General features: G+C 46.8%; 1 protein-coding gene across 1 annotated transcript in view; it reads right to left on the bottom strand.

Annotated features, from left to right (window-relative positions):
• The window catches only part of LOXL1 (lysyl oxidase like 1), a 38,203-nt gene extending 27,590 nt beyond the window's left edge, over positions 1 to 10,613 (bottom strand). The window contains exon 1 of the mRNA XM_055002959.1: positions 9,060 to 10,613. Coding sequence (XP_054858934.1) covers positions 9,060 to 10,251 — 1,192 coding nt within the window. The 5' untranslated portion in view covers positions 10,252 to 10,613. The remainder of the gene's footprint in view (positions 1 to 9,059) is intronic.
• Positions 10,614 to 12,022: the final 1,409 nt, after the last annotated feature.

Below are 12,022 nucleotides of genomic sequence, written 5' to 3'. Positions count from 1 at the left end.
AGTGTGCGTAATTCTGGGAGAACTCCCTGTCCCACCTGGAGGTTGGCAACCTTATGCCTAATTCTCGCTGGTTGCTTGAATGGTTGCAAAGAATGATGAGATAAGGGGACTTGCCCAGCAACATATGTTCTTAAGGCAGGCCCAGGGGACTGCTAAGCTCAGATTAGTTATGAATATGCTAGTCTCACTTGGTGAGTTTCAAACTCACAGACAAGCCACAGGGATTCTAGTAAAAATAGTACACAGACCCTGCACGACCAAACCTCGTAACCCCCCTTGCCCCCTTGACTGAGCCTGCCTTCTGCAGATTTCAGAGGAAGTACCCCTGGCCCCTTGTTTGTGTTTCCAAGGACAAAACAGAACAATGTCTTCTTGTTTCTTGGGCTGTTGTCCCCGGAGGGAATCACGTCACCGGGCTGGCTCTCCTTTCCCGCCTCTATGCTTGGTCACTCTTGATGATGTAATCCACTGGGGATCTTTGTGGAATGGGAAGTGTGTGTGTGTTGGGGGGGAGGGTGGATGTGGAAACTTTCTTTAACTGAGCGATTCTCTTAAACAAATCATACTGAGCTCCCACCCAGTTCCCCCCAGTCTCAGCATCACAGTCTTAAGGGAGCAACTCTTCATGACAAAGTGGTTTGATTCATGCGTTTTTTTAAAAAAGGAGATTTTGTTCTGGTTCATTAAAATGAAGCAAACAACCCTCGGTGCGTATAATAATTTGCTGTTTCATCAAGACAGGAATGGTTTCCCCTGCCGTGTGGCTAACCCTTGGCACAATTTGGCACAATTTTCCCCCTTTTACTGCAGGTAGTTTGAAATGAGTGCCAGGCTATGCTCGTATCGCTATTGCGGAATAATTTTTGGATACTGCTCAGGTTGCAGAGCCAATGGGGTATAGATGCAAGATTCACGTCCAGTAGCACCTTAAAGACCAGCTAAATTTCCGGGGGCCCTGACCTGGGGGCCCTGACCTGGATAGCCCAGGTGAGCCTGATCTCGTCAGAAGCTAAGCAGGGTTGGCCTTGGTTAGTAATTGGATGGGAGACTTCCAACACAGACCAGGGTTGCAGAGGCAGCCAATGGCAAACCATCTCTTTTATTGCCTTGAAACCCCCAGCAGGGGGCATTGTAAATCAGCTATGACTTGAGGGCACCACACACACACAGATTTCCAGTATAGGAGCTTTCAAGGGTCAAAGCTCCCTTCTTCAGACAGAAGAGCAAGATTTGGGTCCAGCAGCACCTTAAAGATCAACTAGATTTCCAGGGTATGAGCCTTCAAGGGTAAGAGCTCCCTCTGTCAAATGTGTGGTTATAGTAGTGCTTATTGGGTCAGGCTGAAAGATTTGGCTTCAGATGTCGCATCTGCCATGAAGGTTGCCCATCAGCCCCTCAGCCTCATCCACCTCACAGGCGTGTTGTGAATATAAACTAGGGAGGGAAGAGCCACATATGTTGCCCCGGCTCCTTGGAGGAGATTGGGATACAAAAGTACAGAAGAATAGCTCTCCCTGCCCCAAATCTCCAGTCCTGGTTCACCACCTTGAATGGAGCAGAGAAACATTTGAAACCAAAATCAAAAAGAGTCCAGTAGTACCTTTAAGACTAACCAACTTTATTATATTGCCAGCTTTCGAGAAACACAGCTCTCTTTGTCAGAGGCATCTGACGAAGAGAACTGTGATTCTCAAGAGCTTATGCTACAATAAAGTTGGTTAGTCTTAAAGGTGCTACTGGACTCTTTTTGATTTTGCTACTACAGACTAACATGGCTAACTCCGCTGCATTTGAAACCAAGAAAGGGACAGCCGGCAGGGGTGAGGTTAGCGCCTTCTGGAGTTAGGGACCACAAATGTTGCTCGCAGCAATCTGCAAACATTGTTTATAGGCGGAGCAGGGTTTCAGTAATTGAAGCTGCACAGGGAATTTCCGATAAGCCAGCAGTGAATTACTCAGATGGGAAAGCAGCCAAGAGACAGTTTCCCGCCTCCTCCTCCTGTGAAAACTGTCAAGGAATTTTTCAGGCCATGCAAGGTCAAGACCCCGGCGTTACCTCCCCCTTCCCTCCAAGACTATAAGTGAGCACCTTCCTTAGACAGGGGACAGAGGGAAAGGGACCTGGAGGTCAGAGGGTTTTGTTAGCATCTGGTGGTTAGGATGCAAACTATCTTATAAAAGGAAAAGTGGGGCGGGGGGGGGGATCGTCCCAACGCCTACTCAGTGCATCAAAATCCCGGTGGGAATCCAAGACAAATATGCTCGGCTGAGCTGTTGCTAAGTGACCATTGTACATATACGGAAATACAATGAAAATAAATCTAATCAGAGACATGTGGAGGCAGAGAAAACAGAGGGGAGCCAGCACAGAGAAAGACTTTCTGCTGGCAGTTGGGCAGGCAAAGCCTTTTCTTTTTGAAACTCTCCTAACGCCCCGGTTTGGATCTCTGCTAAATAGAATCTTTCCCACAATCCCGTCATCTCATTTGACATGGATCGTTTTCACGAAGGATGTAAAATGTCCAGAGCTTCGGTGGTGGAATTGTCAGTTCGGAACTGCGAGTATATTGTATATTGATTTTAGTTTTTGTTTTTATCGATTTTAACTGTTCACCGCCCAGATATAAATTGAATAAATAAATAAATAAATAAATAAATAAATAAATAAATAAATAAATAAGCTTTGCAAGAGGTAACCTGCTGGATCCATCTTTGCAAGAGCTCAGCGGTTATTAGCTTCAGGTCAAGTCTGGCATAAACAAGCAGAGTGGAGCCAAAGCAAGGGGCTGTCAATTGGTGCTGAACAGTCATAATACTGCTAACATTCAAAAACCAGTGAGGGAATATTTTAACCTTCCAGGACATTCAGCTGCTGACCTAAAAGTTGCAGTTCGCATGCAGAGGCATTTCAAAGGAAGGTTAGAAAGAGAGACTGCTGAATTGCACTGAAAACGAAGCTCAAGACAATGCATCCACCTGGACTGAATTGAGACATAGGTTTCCTGTCTCATTGCCAAAGCTGATTTCTCCACACCTATTACCCCTCTGTATACCCTACCCTATTCAATCATGCCTGCCATTGTCCTTCACCAGATATTATCATTTGGGTTCTGTAATCATACCACTCTCCAAGATATAAGGACAGACGGACTCATATTCTAGCTGTATCTGAAGAAATGAGCTGTGGCTCATGAAAACTCATACCCTGCCACTAATTTTGTTAGTCTTATAGGTGCTACTGGATTCTCGCTCATTTCCACTGCTACAGACAGATTAATGGCTACCCATTTTGATCTATCTGCTGATATCAGTAAGCTTTTAGGAATATGGTCGTAGTGGATGTAAACATATTTATCTCTCTAATCATTTTTAGCACGCTGTTGCTCCATAGAGCTTAGGGGGGTATACATGGTTCTCCTAGGCTGTTTTCACGCTGCTTACTGGCCACGGAACATTGCGCCGAGCTCCCGGGACGACAGCATCTTCCTGGCACGATTTCACACGAGAATGGTAGTTTTTGTGTGAAATCGCGCCAGGAAGATGCTATCGTTCCGGGACCTCGGGATGATGTTCCGTGGCCGGTAAGCAATGTGAAAACAGCCCTAGTTCCCCATTTGATTCCCACACCAACCCCATGAGGTAGGTTAAATTGAGAGAGAGTGGACAGCTCAGCCATGAGATTCAGGATACTGTAGATTTGAAGTTGCATTTTCCAGATCCTAATCCCACACACTGACAGCCAGGGCTTTTTTTCAGCTGGGACGCGGTGGGACGGAGTTCCGGAACCTCTTGAAAATGGTCACATGGCTGGTGGCCCCGCCCCTTGATCTCCAGACAGAGGGGAGTTGAGATTGCCTTCCGTGCCGCACAGTGGCACGGAGGGCAATTTAAACTCCCCTCTGTCTGGAGATCAGGGGGCGGGGCCTCTAGCCATGTGACCATTTTCTCCAAGGGCAACCCACTGAGTTCCACCACCTCTTTTCCCAGAAAAAAAGCCCTGCTGACAGCTATGCCACACTGGCTGTGGAAGGAAAGAAAGAGCCCAACCATGCTTCCTTTGGTTTCTGCGTTTATAAGCAGTGTTGCCAGTACATTTTCAATATATATTTTTCTTCATTGTGGTCAACAAAACTGTGTTTTAGCCAAAGAAAAATCTTCCCCAGCCCGCATTCTGTACTAAGGTCCCTACAGTGCCAAACACGATCGCACTGGCAGAAAATTCACATTGGATGTAACTTGATGAATGAAGAATACATTTATTCTCAGTGCCAGAAGGCCTTTAACCATTTCCTGAATTGCCTCCCAGAATAATTTATTGGCACCAAGGTAAATCAGGTTAAAGAGAACTGGAATAACTATGGAATGAAATGTTTGAATCGGAGGCCTTGTTCATGGCCTAACATAGGACCAGAAAGAATTTTTTCCCTCTGAGTTTTGGGAGTTTTCTTAAAGTTTGGCTATAGCCATTGAGAGAAGGCATGTTTCCGATTCCTCTGCAGTGTGGTAGTTCCTTAACTTCTTTTCGGTATGCTCCATTTGGGGGAAATGTCCCACATTCAGACTTTTGTGGTAATTTAAGGAGTCTTGGATAAATGTAGGGCTGGGTGGCTGGAGGTCTCTCGAAATTACAACTGATCTCCAGGCCATAGAGATCAGTTCCCCTGGAGAAAATAACTGCTTTGGAGGGTGGACTGAATGGCCTTATACCCTGCGGAGGTCGTCCCCTCCCCAAACCCCGCCCTTTCCAGGCTCCATCTCCCAAATCTCCAGGAGTTTCCCAACCTGAAGCTGACAGCCCTGCTTGGACAATTTGTGCACTAAATGTCAACTTTCTAGTAAACGTTGATCTCATTGATTTTGGAGCATACTTTAAGCTCTTTCTGTTTTGGAGACAAATCTCCAGATGCCTGATTTATTTTCCCCCCTCCAAATTTTGTAGAAATCTTTTGCCACATATGCACTCATTTTCAGCTTTTGGGGTCACATGGAATTCCTCTTAACTTTGAAAACTGCGATTGCAGTACTTCTGAGCGCAAGAGGATTAACGTTTGGACAAGACACTGAGTTTGCTTTGACAGATTTCAAAAAAGAAACAATTTAAGGGACTTCTCTGAAATCCACTGTGGTGATGTTGAAAACTGAGTGACGTGTCTTGAAACTTTTATCAACTGTTCCTCGTGCACTGCATTAATTGCAAGCATGCTCTGAAATAAACATAGCATTTCACAGATGAACAAAGGTGCATGCTGGAACATCCCAGTTTTTATACCCAGATCTCTGCTTGAGCCCCTTCTAATATTTAGTAAACACAGTGATGAAGGTTTTATTCTGTCTGCTGTTTATTCCTTACTGGCCTGGTCATCACTAGTTTAAAAGCTGAGAGAGTGATGGTTCTTTTGGTCAATGTTATGCCAGGAAAAAAAATGCGGTTGTGCAGGGTTAACTGTAAGAGATACCTCGGCAGCTACCATATGTGAAATGTTGCATTAGAGGTCATGCTGTAACACTGATCTATATGTGCTCATGTGAAAAGTTGCATGCCAGTTCCTTTGAAAATTCTATTTCTCGTTCAGTGCACAAATACTGATTACACAGAAGTTGTTAAAAAGTAGACTGGAATATTAAGAAGGGAGATGGAACTTCTGAGGAGCTTGAAGAGGGAACTGAAGAACGTCTGCATTGGCAAAACTGAGACTAATTAACTTTGTGCAAGGCATTCTCCCCCCTCCCTGTGACAATAAGGAAGGCGATTTACCACTGGGTAAATGTGAACCAGAAGAACAAGGACTGACTTTTGTAAATAGATACCATCAGAGTTTATACAGTCTGCTGTGGCATTTTAAAGGGGGATCATAACCTGGGTAGCCCAGGTGAGCCTAATCTCGTCAGATCTCAGAAGCTAAGCAGGGTTGGCCTTGGTTAGTAGTTGGGTGGGAGGCCTCCAGTGAAGACCAGGGTTGCAGAGGCAGGCGATGGCAAACCACCTCCATTAGTCTCTTGCCAGGAAAATCCTGCCAGGGGTTGCCATATGTTAGCTATGACTCAAGGGCACTCTCCACCACCACTGCCAATAACGGGCAATCTTGTCTTCAGTGCAGCTGGTCTCATCTCCTCCAACGTGTTCCAGTTTGAATTTGTTTAATGCATATAGGATATTGGTTCACTTACTGAGGATCACTGACCCCCCCCCCCATAACCTGGCACTCAGGGCTCTGGCCTTCCTCCTGTATGGTGCATCCATGTATTGTGCAATAGCTGGGTCATTCATTGACTTAAAAGCCAGAAAGGACTGTGTTCATTAGAGGTACTTTTAACCCACTGTTCTCTTTAAAAAATAACTTTTCAAAATATACTTCTGCAGCAGCAGGGCGCGAAGCAACAGGCTGCGTGTTACACGGTGCCTTAGCGTTCATGCACACATGTTTACGTGGAAAATGTTGGAATGTCTGCTGTCCGTTGTACCTGACTGACTCCAGTTGGGCATCCCAGGAATTCTAGATTCCTTAGGAATTAAGTTTGAAAAACAATACCTTAAAGGATCTAACAGACTCTTTAAACCGAATATCCACCTTTCCTCCAAGCTGGAGGAAGCCTGTTACTGGTAGCTTTTCTCCCCAACCCAGGAAGCCTAACACATCTGCATCATCTAACACGAAGGAGAAAAGTGCCACTGAGGGTCTTTCAATACAGGAGCTCTTCCCAGATATTTGCAATGCCAGCCAGAACCTGGGAAAGGCATCAAATCTACCCTCTCCCCACTGTTGGTTTGACATTCACCTTGCGGGTCAATTTAAGTGTGAAAGTAAAGAACGAGACGAGCTTCCTTGTACGACCTGATTTTTTTTTTAAAAACAAACCACCTAAGTTCACTGCCTGAAATGTTGCATTCTTTGTTTACTCTGTGGCTCCTAAAGTCTTATGTAAGAACTGGGCTTGTCCGATTCTGAACTTCACTCTAAACTGTTTAAAGTGGGAGAAGCTGATTTGTTTCTGTCTAAAGGGCTAGGGAGAGGTGTAGGGTTGCCAACCTCTGGGTGAGGCCTGGAGTTTGCCTGGAATTAAAAATGATCTCCAGACTTCAGAGATCAGTTCCCCTGGAGAAAATGGCAGCTTTAGAGGGCAAACTCTATAGTATATCACAGATTCTAGGGGGAATTTCTCTCCAAATTCCCCCCTTCCAATAAGCATCTCCCCCCAAACTCCAGAAATTTCCCAGGCTGGAGTTGGCAACCCTAGAGGGGGGTGGTTTCTCTCTCCGGATCAATCAGCAATTGTTCCAAGGGCCAGTCCAAGAACTGTGTACTGACTCAGGTTTTCTGTCTTAATCTGAATTGTTTGGAACAGCTGGATTCTCTCATAAGCTTTGAAACTTGAGAACTTCTGTATCCTCCTTAATGGAGTTAAGCTAAAACAGGGAGGAGACTGCAAACTGATGGTACGCAGCAAAGGGAGCCGATTTTGTTTCTAGAAAGCTAGTGCATGTCAGATAAAGGTGACAAGAAGGTTCACACTCCCTTTGGCCTCTAGAGACCCTTGAGACAGGCCAAAAGGAAATGAAGTCGAGCTCGTTTTGTTTTACCATTTGTCTGGAACTTGGATGGAACTTGGAAGGGGGGGTCCTAATTTCAAGGACAAACTCAGGTGTCTTCTACTAGGATCTTCTTGGATTGGTGGGATTTCTCACAATTCCAAGTGTCCACTTGTCATCAGAGGCCTTTAGGGAAGAGGGAGAGAACCAAGTACCAGCCGAACACGGTTCTCACATTTTTAGGGGTAAGAAGCATTAGCCGATGTGTCTACACTTTACAAAGAAAACCAGGGACCCGTACCTGGAAAAATGTGGGAATTAAAATTGTGCATTTTACCCTGGATGGGGTAGTACCCTTGGGCCCGATAAGGTTTCTGGTCCTCTGTATAATCCTCACCCTGGGTGGAAAGTAGGGTTGCCAGCCCCAAGTTGGGAAATTCCTGGAGATCTGGGCGGTGAAACCTGGAGAAACCTGGAGAAAGTGGGGAGGGCCTGGGGAGGGCAAGGTTTGGAAAGGGGAGGGACTTCCGCAGGGTATAATGCCATAGAGTCCACCCTGCAAAGCAGCCGTTTTCTCCAGGGGAACTGATCTCTGTCGTCTGGAGATCAGTAGCAATTCTGGGAGATCTCCAGGCCCCACTTGATGGTGGGCAGCACAAGCTGGCAGGCTCCCGGTTTGTGTAAATAGAGCAGAATGGAGTGTGTGCAGAGGCCTAGTTTGTGAAGTTTCATTTGCCTTCTGTTGGGCCTTGCAGTCTTCTGCCAGTTCACATGTCCAGGACTTGAGAGGGTCTCTTTACTGTTAAATATGGTACAGAAGCAAGAATTATTCCATACAGAGATTTTCTTGTCCTAATGCTACAATGATAACAGAATTGCTGGCTGGTCCCTTCTAGACTTCTCTTAATTGGCGGTGTGTTGCCTACAATTGTGGGCAACAAAGCCTGAAGTTTGTCTAAAATGAAAAAACTGCTTTTCGCTAAGAACAACAACCGTGTACGCATTGTTTCGTTTTGCCCATTTTCATGGCCAGTTTTTCTGATATGTTCACAGCGTTTTAATGCCAGTTATAAGCAATTGAGGCAAAGCCAACATGAAAGAAATGAGTGCTTTTCCTGGGGAAATTTTGGTGCAGGGTAATAGCGAGAAAATTGATGCCCGGGTTTGATCGGTGTAAGGAAAAAGCAAAAAAAGAAAGAAGCGTATGTGTGTGCGGTGGTTGAAATAGGGTCTGTGAAATTCAGTCAGACAGCTTGGTTGAAATGAGGGTGGGGTATGGAATTCAGTAGCACCCCTGATAAGTATTTATAATCTTCAGACAGAAGGTATGATTCTATGAATCTGATGAAAAGGGGTTTCGTTCCTGAATGTTTGCGCTGCAAGAAACCTGCTTAATTGTTTAGGTACTACAACACCCTTGGAAGTTTTCCCTCATCCTTCCTTGCCGAGGGACCTAAGCGAAAGGGCTGTCCCAGAATGCACTGTGCCCTCCCCTCCCCGATGCCCCTCCCACAAGCCGCCAGTGACTCACCCCGTCCATTCTGATTGGGTCTGTAGATGCTGCCCACGCTGACCCGTGCTTGGTTAACACCTTGGTTGTCTGGAATCAGCTGGGGAGGTTCAGCATTCCTGATAGGAAGGTAGGGTTCAGGCCTAGGGACCCCATTGGAGTCTAAGGACCGGAAAGGTGGCTGTGATTCCACGCGAGGAGGAATGTAGGACTCCGCTTGCGTTTCTCCAAAAGGAGGATATTGCCCTGGCCACGGCTCATTCCCGTATCTAGTGCCGGTACTCACAGGAGATCCAGAGTTGATATGCAAGTTATCTGCCACGGGGACCCCTTGTCCCGCCGCCTGTTGGTTCTGGGTGGAGGAATAAGGGTCCTGTTGGACGCTTTGGTCATAGCTAGTTCCAGTGTTGTGATAGAGGCTGTGGGAGAACCTTCTGTCTAGGCCATCAGAGGGCTGAAGCTGCTGCGGTACCTGCACGTAGGATCTCTCCTGGGTGGGGTAGTACCCTTGGGCCCGATAAGGATTCTGGTCCTCTGTATAATCCTCATACCTCACCCTGGGCTGGAAAGGGTATACAACTCCTGCACTGGCTGCGGCTGCGGCCACGGCACCCCCTCCCGCTCCTGTGCTCTGATAGTAGGTGTAGCTCTCGTCATATGTACGGGGCACCTGGGGGTCGTATGTCTCGTACTGATTGACAAATGGTGGCTGAGGGTAGGAGGCCTGGGGGTAGAGCTGTCCAAAAGAGGAGAAAGAGGCAGAAGAGGAAGAAGCGGCCCCAACCTGTCGCTGTCGAGTGGTGGGTGAGCGGGGTCGTTGGGAATTGGCACTGCTATCCCCGGTGGGCCCGTCCCTCCAGTTGTCCGGGACTTGTCCAAAGCCAAACGGATGTCGTGTGTGTCCCCGGATGGTGTCGGAACTTGACCTGACAGGCAAACTGGGCGCCTGTCGCCTGGTGTTCCCTTGTGGCCTTCTCCCTTGGCTTGCGGCGGTGTCTGCCAGCAAGACTCTTGCGCTGCTATCTGCTCGCACATGACTTGCAGGCACGTACTCTGAGCCTGTGTTCAGGAGGCTGTATACTCTGCCGTTGTTTTCCCACTGAATCATTTGCCTCCAGTGTCCGTTGTCTCCCTGGGAATGTTGCCCGTGGACAAGCAGGAAAAGTCCACAGCCAGCCAAAGCCCACAGGTCCCAAAAGCCAGGAGATGTCATTGTGGCCAAGATCAAAGCAGCTGAACCTGGTGGATGGATTTGGGGGAAGAAAGTGCAGCCCAGTCGCCTGGATGCTCAGTAGCAGTCGTTCTTGCGTCCTTTCTCTCCAGAGCGTCCCCTTCTTTTTTCAGTGAATAAATCTCAACTCTGTCCATTCCTGGCTTGTTTTAAGCTGCAGAGGTGTCCCACAAGCTTCATGATGAGCTTGTGAAGGAGGAGAGACGGCAAGGAAAGAGGTTTTTGAGATCTCAAAAGGGTCTGAAAAGTTTTTTCCCTTGTCTTTTTTCACATTGCTGCTGTGCCTCTGCAAGGATGTTGGTTTATCCCGCTCACTCTTTCCCTGTTGGCTGGACGGGGTTTTGCTCCTGATCTGAATGAATAAGCAACAGGCTCTAAAAAATGTTGGGAAGTTTCAGGACTGTTTGTGAGTGCCTGCTTCTCAGGGTCCTAAAAACCATCCAGTTTTACTCTGTCAGATTCCCAGTTGTTTTTAGCTGGGAAAATAGGATCCAGTAGATTCTTTTAGAGCAATGCCTTCCTGTGCATGGACAACTAAAAACATTTTAAAAATGTTTTTAACTTCAGTGTTATATTAGCTGTTATACCTTTGTGTTTACCAGCAAGTGGAACTACATTGATAGTCTTTGTAAGGGTTTCCCATGTTTTAATCGCTTTGATTGATATAGCTACCACGTATATAGCGAGAGAGTGCATTGTGTGTGTGAACCTCTCAATAACCCATTCACCATTTTGTGCGAATCGGGCACTGCACATATTTTTCCACCTTTGGCACATGCAACTAGAAACCCAGATTTTGGAGGGTCCAACTATGACAGTTCTAAGTAGAGTTACTCTAGTCTAAGCCCATTGAAATCAGTGGGCTTAGACTGGAGTAACCCTGTTTAGGATTGCATTGTGAGAGTACTGAATCTGAAAACACATGTGTTACCCTGTTCATGCTGTATGCGCACTATGTGGAAAGGACTCCTAGGTAGTAGCAGTGGTATATAAATCAGGACAGTAGGAGTATGGAGCCTTGACTTGGATAGCCCAGGCAAACCCGATCTCATCCAATCTTGGAAGCCAAGCAGGGTTAGCCTTGGTTAGTAATTGGTTGGGAGACCTCCAAAGAAGACAATGGCAAACCACCTCTGTTAGTCTCTTGCCTTGAAAATCCCAGCAGGGGCCACCATGAACAACAACAACATTCAATTTATATACCGCCCTTCAGGATGACTTAGCACCCACTCAGAGCGGTTTACAAAGTATGTCATTATTATCCCCACAACATCAAACACCCTGTGAGATGGGTGGGGCTGAGAGAGCTCTGAGAGGGCTGTGAGTGACCCAAGGTCACCCAGCTGGCTTCAAGCAGAAGAGTGGGGAATCAAACCTGGCTCTCCAGATTAGAGTCCTGCCGCTCCTAATAACCACGACACCAAACTGGCTCTCATGTACCAGCTATGACTTGACTGCCCTCTCCACCACCACACACTAGTGTGGAGGTACCGTTTCCGTGTCAGACTAGAAACTTGGCAGACCAGGGTTCAAATCCCAAGCCTGGCATGAAGCACTTGGGATGACCTTGGGCCAGCCACTCACTCCCTCTCTCTCGGCCTAACCTACCTCAAAGCGTCGTTGTGAGGATTGTGTTTCATATGTTGCAGGGTGGGGGACCTCAGGAATCTCAAGCCGCGGGGACAAATGTTGGTTTAAGGCTGCTTCATGTGTCACAGCTGAGAGGAAAAGATCAATGGAACTGGTTCAAACG

Source organism: Eublepharis macularius, chromosome 18, assembly GCF_028583425.1.
Source record: "Eublepharis macularius isolate TG4126 chromosome 18, MPM_Emac_v1.0, whole genome shotgun sequence".
NCBI classification, from domain to species: Eukaryota; Metazoa; Chordata; class Lepidosauria; order Squamata; family Eublepharidae; genus Eublepharis; species Eublepharis macularius.
This window is presented reverse-complemented; position numbering and strand designations above follow the sequence as displayed.